The sequence below is a fragment of the Pseudopipra pipra genome, chromosome 3 (genome assembly GCF_036250125.1).
Source record: "Pseudopipra pipra isolate bDixPip1 chromosome 3, bDixPip1.hap1, whole genome shotgun sequence".
NCBI lineage: Eukaryota > Metazoa > Chordata > Aves > Passeriformes > Pipridae > Pseudopipra > Pseudopipra pipra.
Window position 1 is genome coordinate 84,717,591 of NC_087551.1, and position 22,037 is coordinate 84,739,627.

At 39.4% G+C, this 22,037-nt stretch overlaps 1 protein-coding gene across 8 annotated transcripts in view; it reads left to right on the forward strand.

Annotated features, from left to right (window-relative positions):
- FILIP1 (filamin A interacting protein 1) overlaps positions 1–22,037 on the forward strand; it is a 104,403-nt gene that overhangs the window by 26,030 nt on the left and 56,336 nt on the right. For 4 of the 8 annotated variants that reach the window (XM_064650111.1, XM_064650112.1, XM_064650110.1 and 1 more), the window contains 2 exons: positions 2,044–2,184; positions 15,467–15,745. In XM_064650111.1, the coding sequence (XP_064506181.1) occupies positions 15,473–15,745 (273 nt within the window). In that variant the 5' untranslated portion in view covers positions 2,044–2,184; positions 15,467–15,472. Of the gene's footprint in view, positions 1–2,043; positions 2,185–14,271; positions 14,401–15,466; positions 15,746–22,037 lie in introns of those variants that run through there. The other 4 variants (XM_064650115.1, XM_064650114.1, XM_064650113.1 and 1 more) reach the window with 3 other exon arrangements.

Consider the following 22,037-nt stretch of genomic DNA (forward strand, 5'->3'; position numbering starts at 1 on the left):
TTCAGAGTAGCATCTATACACTATGAAGAGTAAAGGCAAATGAGGTCAGAATTTGACCCACTACGCCTTGGTCCACCCTTTCTGTGCTGATTGACAGAAAACTCTTCTTTATTCCTTGTATTTTGTGAATTGTGCTGAAAATTCAGCTTTTCATTGAGAAAATGTGATTAATTTTCTTTAATTAGGTCTAGATAGTTGCATATTGTCTTTTAAAGACAGTAGTCTTGATCCTTCCTCCATTCAAATTAATGAGAAAACTTTCACTGAATTATTTTAAAGGACAAACATTTTGTAGGGCAAAGAATTAATTTCTGTAAATCCCATGTACCTTGTACAAATATCTCTACCTTGCTTCTTGTAAATTGTCATGTGTTTCAGATGTGTTTCAGAGCTTATGGGTGATAACAGTGCGATAACCTGATTGTCACACACATAGGAAATGCTTTCTGCTATTCATAAATAAATAAATAGATGGATAATTGCTCAATATTCTCCAAGAACTAGCTGCTCAAGACTGAAGTTCCCTAAATAAATTTTCTAGAAAATTATTTATCAATAAAATAACCTTCCTATAAAACTAAGTTTTCCTTAATGTGTCTGCACCAATTTAGCTGTGATTACAGCTGGTTAAGATTTCATTACTGTTTCTATCCTTATGTTGTTCATAATCCAGTAAATCTTGTTCTTTCAATTCAGAGCAAGGAAAAAAATACACAAATACCAAGTTGACATTTACTATTTTGCGAGATTTCCCATACAGTTTGTTAAAAAATAATGGATGAATGTGTTATGCGGTGTTCTGACTGGTATTAACTGACACCGTAGTAGTCCTACTTTATTCCCTAAATGGTAGTGTTCCCTGTATGACTGTATTGTTATTAGGAGAACTATATAAATTATTTAAATAATGGTCAGTTTGTAGAGTTGAACAGATTTGTTACTGTTTCCTTTAAAAAGATCACAGCTTCCCAGAACGCTATGTTCTCCTCGCCGAGGAAAGACCTCCATGGTCTCACAGCCCTCAGAATCTCTGTGGCACCACCAGTCCTGCCACTGAGCCTGCCTGGACATGTTTCCATGCCAGCTGTCTCTGCATTGCACTTGACCTACAAAACCTTGTTTTATACTGTAACCATACTGCTCTGTCAAGAAGGTCAGGGCAGAGTTCAGGGGATCCACAATGTGGAATCAAGTTCTGTTTGTTTATGCAAACTAATCAAATGCATGAATGAGCTTTAATCAACACAAGAACCAGCCTCCCTCCAGTGTTATGGCTCTGTTCCCCGTATGCCCTGCAACATCCCCAGCTTTCCAGGAACAAAGCTCCTAGCTCCCTGCATGTCTGCCATACCTCCATGGGATTTGGAGTTGTCACTATGTTCCCAGCCTTCCTTTGCTTTGTGGGCTGTGAAAGCAACTGGCCTGTAGCTCTTGCTGTGCTGCGGGTTTTCCAGCTTGGCCAGCCAAGGGAGTCACACATTCCCCCTGAGCAGGTATAACTCTACAGGCTGCCTGCAGGGTCACTGATACATGGGCCAAGCTGGACACATTTCTTCTCTGCTGTCATTTTGCCATGTTATTGCACTGCACTGCACATATTCTGCAGAACTGCTCTCAATGAGGAACCCAGCACATTATGTACCAGCTTTTTGCTTCCCTCATTATGGCTCCTTTTCTTGGGATGGAGAGGTTACTTGGTGTTGATTGCCAGATTTAAGCAGAAAGCTGAGACTTGTGGTACCAGCTCTTTGGAGGCAATGGGAGTGTAAAGTTTTACCAGCTGGGTTGGTATCATACCTGCAAACACATTGCCTAGTGTATTCTGGATTCTTCAGGTCACTCTGCTCTGTCATGGCTTTGGAAACACATGGATAAAGTCAGTGGGAGTTTCTAAACTAAAGAATATAAATATTTTCAAGTCACTTTAAGTCTGGAAGACTGTGTTTTCTAGCTGGCCTGCTGTCTGGCTGGCAGAGCAAGCAGAACATGCTGCTTCTCTCTTTGTTCCTGGCATGCAGTCCCTGAGCCTTATCTTTTCTCTAGGGAGCAGCAGGGACCCCAGTCAGCCTCAGGTGGGAGCAGCAGAGCGATGGCACAGGGACACCTCTACCCTCGACTCCCTCCTCCCCCCTCCGGACCTAGATTCTAGCGAAGCCCCTGCCCTGGGAGCATCCCTCCACACAGGTATTACTGCACACCACAAGCTGTTCTGCTGACACACAGGAGCTTCCAGGTGGAGCCAGGCTCCTGAATAACTAACATTAAGGAGATGCTGTTGCAATAGCATGGCTGGAAAGCAACACTTGAGCTTCCTGCAGATGTCAGCTCCAGGAGGGGACCAAAATGACTTGCATCATCTCTTGTCTTTCAAAGGCTCATCCAAATTGCTGAGCTGTCAAAGCCCTCGAGGACTGTTGAGGATTCCCAAGGACATCCTCAATGCACATTGTTTTCACTGAAATTTTTTAGCATAATGAGTTAAAAATAAGCATCCTGAGTTAACAACTTAGTGTAACGAGGAACTCTTCAGCAGGCATTGTGGACTTTTATGACCATACTGGGTGTCTCACAATATTCATATTAGATTTTGCCTGTCTTTTAAAAGCTCCATTGCTAGTATCACATTGGTTATACTTTAGTTCCAGTTTTAAAATGCCTCACAGTGCTGGAACATATTTTGAAATTGCGAACCCAGCTCAAAAACTGGAAAGCAAACACTAACTGATTTTATAAAAATTTCACAACTTTAAGCCCAATATTTTAAAATGTCTGACTCATTTGGAAAGCTCAGCATTCTCTGTATTAATTATGGCTCCAGAAGATCTATCTCAACAGTCAGAAAGCAACTCCATTTGTAGTCAAGGATTGCAAACACAGTCTTCCTGGAACTGAAAGTTGTACATTGTGCAATTTTATGGCTTGTATGGCTTTTCTATTTTTAGTTGGTTGAAACCTGCAATACATCATACAGTCCTCCTTAAATTGTCATTCATTATGCTAATTGCCATTAACTTGGCATAAATTATTTCTTAAATAGTTACTCTTTCACCTAACAATATTACATAGACAAAACTGTATTTTTCTCTGATGTAAAGTTGATGTGAGTACAAACTACTAATGATGTTTTTCTACTTATGAACTTTTAAAAAAATATTTAAAATCCCCACAGTATTTTCTTTTTTTCTTTTAAAAATATGCATGTGTTATGAACTCCAATAACTGTTCCATTACTTCAGCAAATCATTTATTTAATATTTGCCTTTATAGATATTTGGAAAATTTCTCTGAGGTTTGAGAAGGTCTAATAAAATTGTACTTTTCAGCTTTTTTGAAGATAGAATGAGAAGAACAATTCTGGGTTTTTTCCTTTCTAGAAATGCATCTTCAAGGTATAAGAGATCAGTCAGTAACAAGTATTTGCATAGAACTGTCCAGCCTTGTTCTTGCTTACTTAAATAGAGATAATGTCATGTATTTGGCTACCTGCAGAAATGGTTTGTACAACATTGTGTCATTCCCTGGCTGAGCAGAGGGCAGGGGACCTAAGCCTGCTGCTGGCACACCAGCTCATGACTTTTGTATTATAATGATAAGTGTTGTTGACAACATTCTTATTTTCTAGGCTTTCCTATCCCTTTAATTATAATCCCTTGTCTTTGACACATATGCTTACTTCAACAAGTCCAAGGTTTGTAGATTCCTTGGTGTTTGCTGCTTCCACAGGGTGAATTCTAGTGCCTGAAAGTTCAGTGCTACAGCCAAGCCATCCTACAACAATAGCATGTGCTGCCAAACATTTTTCCATTCAAGATTTTGGTTTTTCTTGATGGCAAAAATTAATAACAGCATCAGTAAGTACAATTAGAATAAAGATTTTGTTTTTTTGCAAACATGACAGCTATCTTAGGTCGAGTATGTGGCATCCCCCCAGCTGTAGAGAGTTTCTCTAAATATGGCCATTTTATAGCAGGGTGGTTTTGCAGTCCTAGAATGGACTCACAAACTGTTGACGGACTTTTTTTTTTTTTTTTTTAATTTATGTAGACTTTTTTGGCATGCAGTCAATGATGTTGTGTGGGATGAATTGAAAAGACTTAGTAGAATACCAGATTTAGGAATTTACTTTGATTAAATGAGTTACACAACTTACTATGGAGGCATAGGATGTATATATTGTTCAAATTACATTCTTAATTAATAAAAATAAGGAAATATTTATTCAACATGGGGACTTTGTTCTAATTTTTCTGAAAGCCTTGGGAAGTATTTTCAGTATGTATACAGTGGAGGCTCAGCCGTTTAGTTTGGGCTTGCTTTTTCAGGACAGCTGTGCTTACTAATTGGCTACTGGGTGCTCTGGAGAGCCGCCCTTTAACTTTCAGCTGGGCAGGTCTGAAAAAAACTCTTTTACCTCTGAAATTCCTGCAGTCTGCACGTGGACAAATGCAGATAAGGAAAATCTCTAATCTGTGTGCTGTGCAGTGGCTACTAAGAAAGCAGTGGTACTGAAAGCTCGCTTAAACACTTTCACTAGGGATAGAAACCTGAGTGAGGTTTATTCTCTCTAGGATTGAAATGAACACATGAGAATACTCTCTGTTACATCTTATTTCTTAAGATAACTAAGTGTGTATATATATGTATGTAACAAGAGGTGAATTTGCTTCCTCATAAGAGGAAAACTGGCTAGTCTTCCTTTTCCCAAACCACAACTTGGTCCAGGTTGGTGCCAGCGGAGCAAAGATGTGACTGGGCTGCCAGCAGCAACCGCACCAGGTCCTTGCCAAGGCCTGAGTCCACCACACGTGCACAGGAGAAGCAGCCCAAAGTAATTTCTCAGTCACCCAAACTTCCTTGAAGGCAGATGAAAAATATTTAAGGAAATAAATAAGGAATGCTGAGACATTACATAACTGCTGGGTCAGACTGTTTTTAACTAAATAAAGAAAAACAGTAATGTCTTCATTTATATGCTGCTTTCTTACCTGCTTTCTTACCTGCTTTCTTAACTGATTTACCAATCATATGCAATCTGTATCTTTTGAATTTGTATTCCAAGACACAATGATGCCTTAATATTTAGAGACATCCACCAATTCCCTTCAGCAACTCTGACATCCATATTGCTTTTCTGTCATACACCTCCACATACAAAATAGGAACTTGAAAATTTTATTATTAACTTTTTTCAGATTTACCTTAATTATTAAAAATTATTTTCTAGTTTCATTTGCTCCATCTAAAAGCTAACACAGATCCATTTCTTAGTGTTGTTTCTTAAATTACTTGTTTTGTACAATTATGACCAGATTCTCCCCACTCTTCCTTCCATGAAACAGAGATCCAGATGAGAAGTTGTGACTCGAGAGTCAAATGAGCTCATTTCCCATTTAGGGAGCTCAGTGAGGGTGAGGTTTTGACTCTTCAGTACCTACTTTTTAGAAATACTGGGTTCTCTGCCCCTCTGAGCCAGAAGTGTGCCTGCAAGCAGAGGTCTGTGTACCGATGCTTTGTAGAAAATCCATCCCAAGCCATTTGAGTTTGTGACTTCATTAACACAAAGTTGGCAGGGTGAGTTATAGCAGGGACTGTGAGGGGTAGACACAGCCCCACAGCCTCTGTCAGGTCTTAACATTTGCCATCAAGTGTTTCACTGTGGCAGATGCTGATAACGAGGTGCTAAATACCTGCTATTGCCTCCCATTTCTGGATCCATTCCTGGATCCAGGCCAGTTTATCAGCTCAGGAAGGGCACTGATGTGCCTAAATTAAGGGCACAGCCTCTCTAGAAAGGGCAGCAGTGGCTCAGAGGGGCAAAACTGAGACCTCCCAGCACATCCCAGAGTCAGAATGCAGTGGTGTTCTCTCACAGGGAGGCTGGAGCAACACCACCCTCTACCCAGCATCTTTTTCTATGGAAAGAAAATCAAGGGATGCTTTCCCTGATAGACAGGAGCCGTGGTTGGCTTTAGCAGTGGTCACTGTAGCTACATAAGTGAGGATGAGGACAGGCCTGAAGCCTTAACATAGCCTCAGAGAGCTCAGGCTCTATTTCAAAGACACTGCAGATTATAGGTGAAACCTAAACTCCTATCTTAGTAACACAAGTGAAATACTTAAAGCTGAACAGCATGAATTTATGCCAGTGCAGATGATTTTAACTTCATGTAGGCTTGTAAAACACCCACTAGACTTGTAGGAGCTCTTTTTAATATCTTTCCATGGCTCTGGACAAAAATTACTTTCTAAGAAAAGCAGCTAAGGAATTTTTACTCTATCCTAGTGGAAAACAGAGAAACTTCAACCCTTTCTTTAAAGTTAAGAAAGGTAGGGTGTTTGGCTAGTTGCAACAAGACAAACACAATTCACTTAGAATTTATCCCTGTTGACATTGGATTTTAAGAAGTCACAGACATTAAAGAAACTTGAATCTGGCAGCAGGTAATTTTAATAATGTTAATGGAAGACCAAGCCCATGCAGAGATATTGATTTGCTTCTTCCTTCTCTCTTCCTTCCCTCCTCAAAGCAACTATGCTGTATTTTCAGCTTAGCCTGAATTTTTGCTCTGAATTAAAAAGCCAGGTGAAGATTTGAGCAGATTAACAGTGACAGGCTGTTCAAAAAAAGATCAAAACCAGCTCAACCTGTACCTGCAGAATAACTCTTTAACTTCATTCTTTTCAAGTGAAGAAATTGCTGTCCAGGAGTTTTGAAACCATGACATTAGAAGAGGCATGCAAATATGGTTTGTATAAATGAAAGCTATTAAAGTGGCTGAGGCCATTTTCAATGCGCAGGTGAGGTATCTGCATGTTTTTGTGCTGCTCCCTGTCAGCATGAAGGCATTGGTATTACTTAAATCAGTTAGGCTGACATTTATTTCTTTACTTTCTTTGCCACAAGTTCTGAAGTCAGTGGAAAGCCTGCAGGATTATTGGGAAATAATGACAGTCACTGGGCTGGCACTGCCAGAAATGAAGTAAGACTCTCCTTTAACCTCTTTGCAAATAGTAATGACAAGTGAAGGCCAAAGCTTTGAAAAATGCAAAGACCACTCTGGAACTTCACAGTGCTAGTCTTCTTATCAGTGACATGAAGCACAAGAGCTCAAAGTTTGTTCCACCAAGCCCAGCAAAAGTCAGGATAAGACTGGTGTGAAGTAGGGATGCTGTGTAATCTCTTGCTTCAGCTGCCCTGTCCCTTCCTGACTCCTGCTGAACTGCTCTATCTCAAACCATGCTTCAGCAGCAACTTAAAAGTATGCCTCTAGAATAAGTAATAGACTTCTGCATGCCTTGACCTAACTTACTTGAAAAATTCGGATCCTTTTCTGCTTTCCCATCGCCCTCCGCTTATTTTCTCTCTCCAGACTGTGTATTTATGGTGAGTTGCACTTTCCCTTTACATGGCTGATTAGTTTTCCATTTCCTTTGTTTGTAAAGGAGCAGTCTGTGGAAAGGAAAGGCTGCAAATTAAACAGTGATGGGCATGAGCACAGATACTGGAAGGGGAACGTCTCTACTCATACTAAACTGTTCAAGTGGTCTCTGGCACACTTTTGGCCAGACTATTTAACACCCTCCTGAACCATTTAAGAGCACGTTTCAGGAGTTAGCATGGGCTAGGAGCAATTCCCAGTGGGCAGTGTGGATGCAGCCAGCATGTTATGGATGCTAAGAGGGCTTAAGAGCCTGAAGGATTTTCCAGGACAGCTGGCCTCACAGTCAGAGACCAGTCCTGGACATGGTTAATCTCCAGTGTACATGTAGCCAAATAATTCTTTTTTTTTTTTCCTAATGGGAAAAATACTATGGTAAACCCACCAAAATTGATAGTGAAACTCAAGGGCAGGCTTGGGATCAGAAACTATTTTTATCTCCTTGTTTTGAAGCCAGTTAAGCTTCACAGAGGAAGAACCTTCTGGGAGGTGGAAGGCAGCTCGGTCAAATGAAGGGGGTTAAATTCATGTCTCACCAGACCACTAGACATTCATGTGCAAACTGGTACTCTCCGTCTATCAACAACTGAAACTTCCTACAAAGGGGTCACTGAGAGAGATTTGGAACTTGCTCCCTGCTTTGGTTTTCAGATGAAATTTGAGATGCTGCAGATGGTTTTTTTACACTGTTGTCTCTTGGAGACAACATTTGTAGAAGATACAGGTCCTCTGTTGATTTTATTTTTTTTCCTTTTGCTGTAAAATCTGTAAGGGTATCTACATTGTGATTATTTTTTTTCATTTTTATAAAACAAAAGAAAGATAAATTAGCCACATATAAAATGTAGCTGTAGTTGTTGACTGGTTTCAGCAAAATCAGCTGTGCATATCATGGCTACTGAAAAAAATAGGGGATTCACAATCCACATCAGGTCAGCAAGATGCTGACCTCGACCCAAAGCTTGAAGTTTGCTTTTGGGACATTCATCTTTTTGTCTTATCTCACACTTGCTAAAATCCAAGTTAATTTTGAAATAAAAATTAATTTTAAAGTGAAAAGTTGAAACTTATTTTGTAAAAAGCTAAGGATTTCCTCATTTCCTAATTGTATTCCCTATTTGTCCCATGGTTTATTCCCAGCTTAAAGAAGGCTTGCATGGACCATGGAATGACTTTAGTTTCCATGCAGTGTTCCCTCAGTGATATATCAGTTTTAGGTATTTGGACTGGTCATAGTTAGGATAAGGATGAGAGGTTGGGAGTCAAGACCTGTGATGATTATCAGCCTGTTCCTGTCTATTGCTGCTTTCAGCAGTTTCCTACCATCTTGGCAGGAGACAGTGCATTGTTATAGGAGCAGTGGTCTTTAGAAACTACTTACCAGAGACATAGTGTGGTTCCTACGTCCACAGGATATCTGATCTTGCAGGTTATCAGTTTGGTTCTATGCTGTCAGCAAAAAGAAATGACTAACGTTTACCTAACACCAAAGATTTCCCATCTGCAGGAGTGAAAAATCTTTGGTAGGCTAGCTAATCTGCATCACGCCTCTTACCAGGCACATTCTGGCTGTCAGGTGATAAAACAAATGTTTAGTGGGTTTGGATGGAAACTAATGGTGAAATTGCTAGTGTTATCTTCATGTGAAGTTTGATTTGAAATGGGATAACTCAAAAGACAGAAAATTGTAGTAAAACAATATGAAAAGACTCATGATAAGGCATGGTGCTCAATGCAGCCCTCAAAGAGTGTCTGTGTCTCAAGACAGGCTCCATTAGCTGGGTGAAAGGCTCCAGAAAGCAGGGACATTTCTTTCCTCCAAAGAGTCATGCTCTTCCTTCAAATCAGAAGTAGTCCTGGGCACAGGAATATTTACTCCCAGTGGGCTGGGAAGAGGGATGGGTAGTCCCCGTCTCCCAGCTCTGCTGAAACACTGGAAAGGCTGCACTGTGGGCAGTTAGCACTGTTGCCACCTACCTTGCTCCTGGCTAGTCCTTGTCCCCCCCATGGACACTCCAGAGAATAAATCTGCAAGCCCTCATCAGACCTAGCGGCGTGTTTGTCTAGTGGTGTCAGCTACTTGATCTGTCTCTTCTCTATGACTCCTATTTGTACTTTCTGGCAGCTGGGAAGCACAGTAATCAAAGCATGGGTAGAGTCATATATAAAAGTTTATTTTTTTGACTCAATGATGATCTAATAGCTTATCATTCCTCATGCCTCATGCATGCAAGATGTTTTTCCAGATGAAGCCTGGGAAACATGAATCTTTGTGAAACAACTCTATGTTACTCCTTAGTTGGTCAGCCTGCATTACTCAAGAAAAAGTATTCCAGATGAAACCACAAGTTTTCCTGAAAATGACAAAATTAATGGAATTATACCAGCATAAACTCTGTTCTTTGTAAATCTGTGCCATAATTTAGCCAGAGAATTTATCTTGGAATTAAGAAAATGTTGTTAAAATGGTATAAATCTGCCTTAGTGATGACTGGGTTTCCTCTTTAAGTTTTGTGAAATCCTTTTCTGCTTTTACGCAGATTATACTTAGTCAGAAAGACACCTGGATATGGAATTTTCACAAATCTATTTCTTTTCTTCTTGAGATTATATTTATGCATATTCCTCTCATTTCTTTTTTCAAGCAAAGGAACTATTGTTGATAGTCTTTGGTGAATATAGTCCACGTGCTACTATGTTCCACTGTTATAAGAATCAATTTTAGAAGCTATAAAATAAATATTTGATAAAGCAAAAAGACTTTGCTGATTCTCATGCTGTACCTCAACAATATGTCTGCTATAACTGCTGCTTTTCTACACTACCTGCAAACATCAAACCTCGCTATTGCAGCAGTGTCAGCAGAATGAAACAAACATTTCTTCTTCAGTGCATGAGGCTCAGCACATGTGCTGGGGTGTTGCTCCTCCTCACACCTGTATGACAAATGCTTCCATGGGCAGCAAACAGACCAGGTAAAAGGATGAAAGCAGCAGTGGTGTTACGTAGCTAGACAAGTCCTCTCGCAGTCTGCATAGGAGTTACAGCCCTATGGCTCAGTTATTCAAGCTGTTTACTGAGTAGAGAATTGTCCTGATTCAGAAAGTATCTATCCCTCCGTGCCAGTAGTCCAACAAGGAAGGGCGAGCAGAGGACACGTGCTCTCACAAAAGCGCACTGGCAGCATGTAATACTGTCAGAAGGAACAAAGACCTTTTGTTGTTTGCTCAAATCAAGTCATGATGCTTATGGGACAAGAGACTGGGGGAGGGTTAGACAGCACAATGGATTAGTACTCTAGGTATGAGTATTTAGAAATTCAGGAAACTCCAGAATTGCTAAGGGTAGGTATTTGTTCCATTCTTCATTGTATTAGTCATCTGGTTTATCACTCTCCTCTGACCAGCATAACTGAAACAAACACTGGACTCATCTGAAAAAGCAAACCAAGAATAAGGTCTGCATTCCTTGGCCTGGTGTCGTTCACAATCTGGAGTCTGACTCACATTTGCTTCACGCAGCATTCATGTTCCTCCAACAATGCAGCCAGCAGCTCCTACCTGGTCCTATCACAACCTCTTAGTAATTTGATTCCTTTTAATTTCTTCTAGTCAGACAAAACAATAATAATGAACATCTGTAGAGTCCAGGAGAACAACTTGGAGTAATTAATAAGAAAACTAATAATTTTAGCCAGTCTCTGAGGTGGTGTGAACAGTTGTAACTCTACATGTTTGTCCTGTGAAAGGCACACCACTGAGACCAAGTAACCTTAGTTGTGGCTATCTAGATACCCTGGGGTTGAAGCTATCCATTCCCATCTGGGCGTGGTCCTTGCTTGGGACTTCTAAACCAACAAGGTCAATTTGATCTATCTTCCCCTCCTCCTGACATTTAAGAAAGTATCTTCTTTTTTGTGTGTGTTTTTATTTGGTGGGTTTTTTTCTTGGTATCTGCTACTTACAGATACGGGCTGATACTATTTAAATTTTTTTCCGGCTCTCCTCCTTGTTTATGGGGTGTTTCAGATCTGATGGAGGTTTTATATGATATGGTCTCCATCTTGAGTATATTTAAATTATTTTTCACTCCTGGTGCTACACATTGATTGGTAATCACTGGGCAGAGATTTGCCGTGTGCAGTGCCTGAGTTCTCCCCCGTCAACCCTGTGTACCAGGTGCTTCTGCACAACACTTTGCTCCACTCCAAAAGCCTGCACAGCAGAGCCTCTGAAAGACACAGTTGCAAGAGCCACAGGAGACAATTCCAGTTTTGGCTTACTAATAACCCAATTGCACTGGCCATACAATACATGTTAGCCTGTCAGAAACGCAGCACTTTCATGTGATATCCTAATCAGTTAGATCTGCAACTGAACTCCAGACTACAAATTTATAGCCAATGGCAACAACCATATCATGGCTTTAAATCAACTTTTGTGTGTGTGTATTATAACATTATTATTATTATTATTTTAAGGGAAAGCATTATGGAGCCAAAATCAGCATGTCCAATTAGCAAGAGAGACTACATATTAAGTTCAAAGAACACTTTTACGCTATCTGATTCTAATAGCACTAGTAACAGAGCCAAATCTAACCTGTCATTTCAACAGCTATAAGGAGAACAAATTGCTATCAATGGTGGAAGGATCTGGAACAGCATGCAGCCTGTCCTCTTCTGACATCCTACTCAGCAAATTCCTCACAGATTTCCTCCTGATGTCAGTAAAACTAACATAAAGGTTATTTCATAAAATCTTGTGTGGATTGCTAACTTGTGAAAACTGAAGGACCCATGCCCAGAACAACAGTACAGACTCAAATAAATAATCATAGCATTTGTCCTTTGTGCTTAAAGCTTAACAAATGACTGAAACAGAGGAGGGGCTGAAAAATTCCCATGCCAAGTACTGATGCTGTGAGCACATATTGAAATGAGCAGCCAATAAATGTCAAAATCAAAGTGACTGATCATATAAAGTCTTCTTGTTTGACTGGAAACTGTTAGGAACAGTTTCCAGTTTAATAGGCAATATGATAAGGGTTGGGGGGGGGAAAAAAAGTAGAGTTAAATGCTGAAGTCATTATAAATCATACCAGCTATTTCTTCAGGGAACACAATCCCTTCAGCAGATCAGGAATGCTATAAGATATAGAGCTGTGATCAGGGCTGAGAGCAGGAGGTCATTTGTTACCAGTGTTGGACTGGCAGTGTCCCCAGAATCAATTTTGGAACCTGGATGAAAAAACAGATCAGCAAAGTTTTGGGATTTCGATATTTGCATATCAAAATAATGTCATGCAACTGCTCAGAAACTTTTCTTCTTTATCATGATGCCATCAGAAATACAGGCAGATGTCCAAAATGACAATACTAAGCACTCCTTTCCAGCACACAGTATTTCAGCCAAGATCACTGGTACGTTCTGGCTACTTCATGCTACTCTAACTAAAACTCAGTCATCCTTACAGCTGTTTTATATTCCTAGAGCACTTCACAACAGCTGGATCATGCCGTTGATTTTGGCCCTTAATCTCCTTGGAAATTACTGTGTGAATATCAAACCTTTGGCCCTTTCTGTCACTATTTAAGCTTCTGTCACCTACATGTTGGAAAAGTATCAACTTTATAAGGGAAGACAGAGTAAGTATTAGTGTTACATTGATTTTGGTAGGCTTTTACAAAAAGAAAGGCTTTTAAGGGCATTTCCCCCAATAGCGACAGATTGTCTGCCACTGTCACTGCCCTGTAAGACTTGCTGCAAAATAAATCTGCAAGTATAAAAGAAATTTCGAAAGAGGCCAAGCTTTATCTCCTTTAACGACAATCATATTCTAATTAGCCAGATGATACAAAATACCAGGTCAATTTGTTAAGCTGATCTGTTGCTGTTTTAATGAATTTTGAAAAAAAACATAAATTTGCATCTGTCCTTTGTGGGCCTGTATTGATTTACATTAAATTTCAACATTTCATGAATTGTTATTTCAGCTCCCACAGGGGCAGATGGATCAAAATGGTTGTCTTGAATTATGATTTGACAGGGTGATGCACCACTTTTTGTGAAGTCTAACATTCAGCTAATTGCATCTGGGTGATTATGCAGTGCTTCAGGTGGATGATGTGTCTCAACTAGTCATGTGTTCAATTTAAAATTAATTGTGTGCCTTCAGGTCTAACAGTTGAGTCATCTTACTATAGAGAAATCACTAACATGGTGTATTACTAAGCAGAATACTGTAATATAATAAGCTGTTTTCCACTGGAAAACATCTACAAGACAGTCTTTAAATATTTATTCTTAAAACACGTAGGATGTCCTAGAGCTATGAAACCATTCACTGTAAGCCATAAAAAATAGGTTTGGTTTAGAGATGAAAGTGGCTGGCGGCTGTGATCTACAGGGACTCAGAAGGAAACACTTAGAAAATAGAGACAGATTGAATCCCAAGTGCTTTCTCCCAAGAGGAAGCATGGTTGGAAAGTTTAAAACCCATTAAAGTTAAACAAATTGAGAAGCCCTATCTGAGAGGAAACATAGTACAGTGTTTATTTTTCCATTACAAACCCAAAACCTAAAAGATTTCCTGAGGTTCTCAGGTATTGTTCATACTTATAATGGAGATCTGTTTTTAGAAAGTGTAATTCATGTGTTTAATCCAAACTGTTTGATGAAAAACACACTGCATAAACATTCAGGAAGCTAAAGGCCATTGTATACCTGTATCACATATTGTTTGGATAGGAGTAGACCTACAATGCAAGGAATTTCTGTGAAACTCTCTTGCTCGAAAACATTGGGTCTAATTTTCTCTCCATTTATGCCAGACAAATTCCACTGAATTAAGGAAGACATGAGTATCAAGTGATAATAAAAAGACAATCTTCCTGCTGTGTGAAACTACAGAAGCACAAGGCTAATGTGAGCAAGAGATTTATAACACTGATCTGAGTCAAGTAAGTAGCAAGCCATAGCAGGCCCAGTATAATTTAGCCAAGCTGATTAGTCAATGTATTTTACGTTTTGCCCCATCACTAGTGACCTGCTGCTCTGAAATCCTTATCAGAAAAGTGTGAGATGTTATTGGTGTTGAGAAGCTTCTGTTTGACTAATGAACAAGCTGCAGACTAAATCCAGAGATAAATTTAAGTGAGAGGAAATACTTGGAAACAGTGGAATATTATTAATTAGATCTATTGAAATAAAAATTTAGCAATACAGTAGGTCAAGTGATAGAGCTGAGGAACATTTGTTGTCGTAGTCTAAGACTGCAGTGTAGGTGCTTAAGAGGACAGATATGAGCATTCCATAACCATGACATTTCAGAGAAATCTTCTGGAAAGACTGCATTGATCTTGCCCATTTACCTCTTAGTGATTTCATGCTTTCTGTGCTCTTTTTTCAAACTTCTTTTCAACTTTTCTTTATGGGACTTACTAATGATTTTGTGCATTATTTGCCAACTGATTTACTCTGCATTCCCCATTTTTCTTCGTTACCTGGAATAAAATCATTGCTTCATTTAGAGAAACTACAGAGCAACGTTTGTCAGGCATTGTCATTCCACTCTTGTGGAGAATTTTTACTCAAGGAATATGCTTTTCTAAAATTTAATTGCATTTCTGTTTCTTAAGTAAACCACATGTTAAAATAAGAGCTACTTTAACAACCTGCTTTGTTTTGCAGTGTTGAGTTGTAAATGATCAAAATGTCAACTGAAGGAAAGAAAACACTGGAACATGTTATTTACCATTTTTCTGCATCACTTTTAAGTTCCATAGATTTAAATTCATATTAGCATCTTGGCTTGCTGAAAATGGTGGTTACCCTTACTTTAGGACTTTGCTTCTGCCACACACAGATTTGTTAAAAAGGTTGAGCTTTCTACCACAGTCTCTTGAGCATCACAGTATTTTCAGTTTATAGTAGATTGTTGTTCTTTCCAAAGGCAGTATTTCCACTGTGGCTTTTTTTGTAAACAATTTTGTTTATAAATGCATCTTTATGTTTGTTTCTTTCTAGGCAGGGATGAGGTCCCGAAACCAAGGTGGAGAAAGCTCATCTAACGGGCACTTCTCCAGTTCCAAGCCTGTCATCAGCCATGCAGAGAATGAAAAACTTCAGGAGGATGCCAAGAAAAAGAACAAACCTCATCGGAAGGAAGATGAGGTCATGGCTTCAGCAACTGTCAAACGGCACTCAAAATCACCCGGACCTTCTGAACGAAAGAACAAGAAGTCCATAGAGCTTTCTAAAGAGGACTTGATAAAACTACTTAGTATAATGGAAGGAGAATTGCAGGTAAATTAAATATTTTTTAAACCATGTTTTCTTATGTAGCTGTTTATTTTTAGGTTGTCCAAAGAGCACAGGGCTCAACGGACAGGGACATGCAAATTAAAGGCAAAGGATCACAAGGAGAGAGCTGTGGTCAGTGTTTAACAGTTTTAAGTACTACTTTATTTACCATCTCTGTCTGCAGCTACCAAAGCAAAATAAATTATGAACACCTGTCAGAATTGACAAGGAAATGGGGTTCTGCAGGTGAGGCAGAAAACAACCACAGGGGAATCAGTTGCAGAGGGTGGGAAAAAAGGGAGGGGCAAGACAAGCAAATATAGTGAATGTAATTACTATAATTAATGAAAATATTCAAGAGACAATCTGCAAGTCAGAAATACTGAAAATGAACTTAAGATGTCCCCCGGACCTTCTGCATATTCAGATGTTGCTGAGGGCTCAGCCAAACCTCTGCCTGTCCCATCTGGTGTCCAGCGCTCTGCACATTCTTTGCCTTTCAAAGATCCATTAGGTTTATTTCTTGGAATAGTGCTTGCTTGAAAGCTTTCTCAGTTGTCCTGGTTTGCATGTTAATTCTGCCCGGTAGTAAGTGGGCAGAATTGATGGCAGCCAGTGCTCAACTTGTCCCCCAAATGTCTGTCCAGTTTTGAGATTCTCTTTGATGCTAATAAGTCATTGAATTGTCAGTAGTGTCAGCCTTCAGGGAATTTCAAAATAAGGAGCTGAAACGTGGTATTTCAAGTAGTCCATATGAAGACTTGTGACTTTTTGAGACTTACCTCTTCTGCGGTAGGACTGCTTACCAAATCAATACATTCTTTTGGTTGTGCTTTAGTGATCTTTTTCTCTGATCCTGTGGACAGGCTGCCCAACCTGTGTGAAAACATTTTGTCTTAATCTCTTTATTCTAGTTAACCATTATTATTTAGCATTTCATATAAGGTCTTACTTTTCTCCTGAAACCCTCATTCATAACATTTTTACTTTAATTTTGGACTTGTTACCATCTTAGCTGATTACAAGAAGCGTACTGTTAATTTCTTTTATACATGAGTCACCTGAGTTGCACCATTACCATAACTCTCAGATTCCATCTCATTAAATGTCATTAGGTATCACTTTTTCTGTACATATTTCACCTCTAGTTTGTCAGAAAGTACTTTCAAGTTACAGGAAGTATGCATTCAAAATAAATAATTTTGTCAAAAACAGATAATGGTCATTTTACAATGAAAATTTGAAGCAAAAAAAAGGAAGAAAATCTGTTGAAATTGCAATTTTGCAAAGGAAAAAATTAAATTGTCATCACAGAACAGTCCTTCATCTTACTTCATACAAAAACTTGTATATATCACTTCTTTTTTAAAGATGGAGCTAGCATGTACCTTCTGTGGTGAATAGAGTCAAACCTCAAGAGAAATGCATCATGTTTGTGTTGTTCAGAAAGATTTACCCTGTAGTCACCTTTGTATCTGGAAAGGGGAGCTTAAAAAAAGTTTCCGGTGTGGCAATAAATGTGATCTTTATTATTTGAGTAATTTCCCTGTTCTTCACCATAAGCTTTTACTTCAAGAGGTGGCTACAGAACCTTCAAAGAACTGCCCATGTTCTCATAATCCCTATGTAGATGGTGGGGATAGCTGCAATCTGTGCTGTGCAATATGGGCTGAACATCCTCAACAAGTTGATACTTCCATTGTCCTTTTATGTATACTTTTATGTATATTTAAACATACAGACCCCACAGAGATGCGAGGCACTGCTAAAGCTTCCTGACGTGACAGGAGGATTGTGAGGACAACCACACTGGTAGCCATAGAATGTGACTGTTCTTCTGCTCCTTGTGGCCATAGGTGTTTTTAATTTCATTTCACCCCCCATTTTAGTTATTTTCCCGGTACCTGTGTTGGCCCATTTCTGAAGTGGGCCAGCTACAACACTTTGGCTTGAGATGAGAGCCTGGTTTTAACACTGCAAATGAAGATGAGCCAAGGAAGACTCCAGCCAAAGTAGATAGTCTGGTATTACCTCCTGACTGTCACAGTGACTTAAGGCACTGAGTCATTTCATGGCTTTTGATTTTCATATCTGTTTGGACATCTCTGGTGGCTGGCTAGCGTTTTGTTAGACTGACAAATCAGACTGTGGGTTTATTTTGAAGCCATTTCAATGCTGGTAAAACGAACATTATATAGGCATATGGAATAAGACTTTAGTTTGAGAATGCCACCAGGCTGTATCTGTAGGGAGATCCACTATTTTTTGAATTAAAAAATGGGATAAAATACCATGACTGTTTACTAAGCAGCCATGAGCAGGGGGCATCTTATGCCTGTACCATCAAACAGTAACCCCCAAACAGTGAGCTCAGCCATGGGAGGTAATCTGGTCATGACAACCATGGGGTTAGCAGGGTAAACTGGTAATGTACTCATGTGTATCATGAGCTTAGTTCACTGTTCACATCATACAACAACAAAGCAAACACAGATCCATGCCACATTGCTGTTGGTATCAATTTTGAGTCCTTACTTTAGGACTTGACCCCCCAGCTCTTCATTTTGAAGGCAAACACGCCAGAAGACCGTGGGGACATGCCCTGGCAGTGATGTTTCATGTCAACATTTTTACCTTTATTATTTTTTTTAAATTATAATGACCTCAGATAGCTTGCCTGTGCTTTAGCTTCTAGGACCAAGTCAGACTCAGCTCTTCTTGTCTTCAGGTTCCCTGGCTAGACCCTGTGAATTTACTGAATATAGAGAAGGAAAGCTTTTCATAAATGTCAGAGGTCACTGTAACCTATTCCTTATTTTGTAAGAAAACAAAAGGGGAGAAAAAGTATACAGAAGCTGCAGTGATGTGTCCCAATATACATGGAGCCAGAGAGCTCTTAAGTACAACCTCTCTGAAGGAGAGTGGGAAACAAATGAACTGATGACAGGGATTGATTTTAAAGGCCTTATAGCTCAGTGGAGTGTATTTTCTCTTTTGAGATCCAGCTGCTCATATAAAAAAGCAGTGATTACATGGTCTTTAAACCCATATTGAATATATAGGGGCAAAAAAATCCATGAAGGAATTCTGCCTATACCTGGAAGGAAAATCTAACTTTTAAATGCTGCAAAGCTGATTTGAAAAGAAAACTTCAAATGCCTTAGCATAAGTTAGACCATGAAGGTATGGCATTAATTTGCCTGGTTGCCCCACCACAACAGTGATTTCAGTCAAACCCACATATGAGTATTATTAATTACAGAGCAACACAGGCAGTGGATCTTTACAATGATAGTATAGTCCTATCTGTGGTTCACAGATTTTTGTCCAATGGCCTACGTATTTGTCCTGGCAGGAATATATTCCCTTTCTGTATGCTTTCTGAGCAGCAGCCATTAATCTCCAGCAATACTAACACTGATTTTCAACATTTCCTGACTGGGGGCCAAAAAGGAAATGAGGAGCAGTATACAAACATGTTTATCATTCACTCTTCTATTGCATGTTTGGAAAAAACCCTCCAGAATAATACAACTATGTTTATGAAGACAGCATCCCACTACAAATCTTTAATTTTTTCAAGAAAAATAATTTCTTAGCCATGTTCTGTGCCTATTGCTGACAATTTAAGTTCGGGAGACAGTTTGCTATATTTCACACCAATTTAAATAGGACCAGCCTTTCCGCTTGAGGCCTTTATTACAGTCAGTGTTTTACTGTGTTTCCCCAGTGCAAACACGGCATTCACCCCTTTCAGCTCAGCCACCCATTCCTGTGGAGGACCCTTGCATGCTTTAGGGCTGAGGGAAATATTTCCTGAGAGCCTGGCACTGGGGAGGAGCAGAGCTCCACAGAGCTAGGCAGCCATGGGGCATAAAGGAAGTGCATGTTAAGTTGTCAGCTGTACGTTTCCTCTGCTGCAGACGTGAGGATGCAGATAGGCAATACGTGAAATATGATGTCTTGGCGAACAGTACTGATAATATACCAGTGATACACAGATTAATCACAAGACACAGTTCCTGAGAAGTCTTCAAACTTCCAAACGGTTTAATGTAGCACTGGATTTGGTTTGACATTTGAAGGGAAACACTTTGTAGCAGATACTCAGAGGTAAACCTATTTGTATAGCATCCCTCCTTCAGAGAGAGAGAGAGAGACCAAAAGACTCTGTTGTCAGAGAAGCCCTTTCCATTAATCTATATTTATTTAAGACCGCATTTGATGGTTAATTTGAGTGCTCAAACAAGAGAGAGTGCAACAGGTTGTTCTAGGGCAGGTTGCTTGTGGCTGAAACAGCGTAGTTGTGGGGGGAAGGAGTGTCTCATCCAACAGAGCCAGGAGGAGCTCACCTTCAGGGCTGCAAGACCTTCTTTTTGACCTGGGTGTTTCAGGGAATGGTTAGCAGAGGTTTGCGAGGAATGTGTGTTTTGTTCTCTCTGGTAAGGTCGTTATGAAACACTTAGATCAGTGGTTGCACATCCTGCCATGAGGGAAATCCCCTCTCTTAACAAAGTTAGTTAACAGGTACTCACATGGGTATAGGTGATATATCTATGACTACCTGTTGCATTCTAACATTTTTAAAAGGTATTTTAGTATTTTACCATCTGTCTTTCTATCAGAAAACTAAGCTTTGTAAATGTAAAGGAAAGGAAAAATCTTTACTGTTTCCATCTTTCTGCTTTTTACTTTCTTTCCTGTTTGTATAGCTACATATTTTATTAATATATTTTATTCTATAATCATTCTGTTCTGTTCTCTTTCCTAAGATATAACTTTCCCTCTTCACTTTTTTCCCCTTTCTTTATCTCTCTAGTTGTTACCTTTTTCCTTATTCTACCTTTTTGTCACTTCCCAGCTCAGGCTTTCCTCATCCTCATACTGCAGATGCATTGACTGACCTGAGAATCCTGGAGATAAAACTGTGGAAGATCTACTGTAAATCAAGTTCCAGCAGCTAATTTTTTAAGGCAACAACTTCATTTAACCCTTGTCATTAATTTATTAAGCTGCGTTTTTAGGTTAGGTCGATTGTTCACCTTGACTACTCCTATTGGAAAATAGTCCCAGAACTGAAAAGCTTTAACGTTTAGAGCTAATTTCCCTCTTTTAATTTCTAATGCAATTTTAATTAAGTTCTAGTAAAACCTTTATGAAGTTGCGCTATACACTGATCCTGCTTTGAAAAGCCTACCTCCCTACTATTTAGTGCCTGATGTGTTTTTGGACAGCAGTCTCCCATCCTCTGAGCCTTTGTTTTTGCTGTGCTACCTTGCCACGTCCTTTTAGTTTCCTCTAGCAAAACAGTCTTTCTACAATTTCCATCACCCTTTGGTCAGCACCCTGGGTTCATCTTTCTTAATATCTGTAGCTGGAACTGCACATGGTGCTGTAGGAGAGAGCTCACTGGTGCCTTGCACATTGGGTTTAATATTTCAGTTTCTCTGCTGACATGGCATTACTTGCTCTTCCCATCACTCATCAGTCTGATTAATACAAGCAAGAGAGTTTGACTCTGTAGCTGTAATTGTGATGTTTTTCTGTCTCTTTTTCCTCTTTCTGCAATGTGTATACCTTCATGTAATGCCTCAAACTGCTTTTGTATCAAAGTTTACTTTCCCATGATGTCTTAAAGACATTGTGAGAGACACCTAGCTGTTGCTTAGGTAAAACCACTGTACAAACCTCTATATTTTTTCTTCATTGCCTTTTTTTGATACTCTTGCATTAACATTATTAAATATTGAGCTGCTTGAAAGCTCAGGCAATGTATATGGGATAGAAACCAGATGTGTTTCTTTTGCACAGTACTGAAATCAGAAGAGAAAGTTGGGACAAGTTACCTTGGCACCAGAGAAAGGAGTGCATAACAGAATGAAGAGAAGTTTTCGAGTGGTCATTAGCAAAATATCACAAATTAACAAGATGAACAGGAGCCAGGGTGGAAAGAGTAGGTAAAGTCAGAGAAAAGTGCATGTAGGGTATCTTTCTAGGTATTTAAAACTGCAAAATTTTGTTTGAATTGAAACAGTTTAGGAGTTCTGAGCATATCATACAGATGAAATATAAATTCCCTGAGAGAAAAACCTTAGCATGTACAGAGCTACAGGGAAAAAGAGAAGATAGGGTTAATGTGAGGAGGGAGAGGTGACTTAAGGAGAATGGAATGAGGGGAAAGAGGCCGGGCAATAGAAGAAAAAGAGTGTAAGAATACAACAGAGATAAATAGAGCCAATCTAGAGACATGGAAAGGGAACATAAAAAAGGCAAGACAATGAAAAGAAAGATGGTA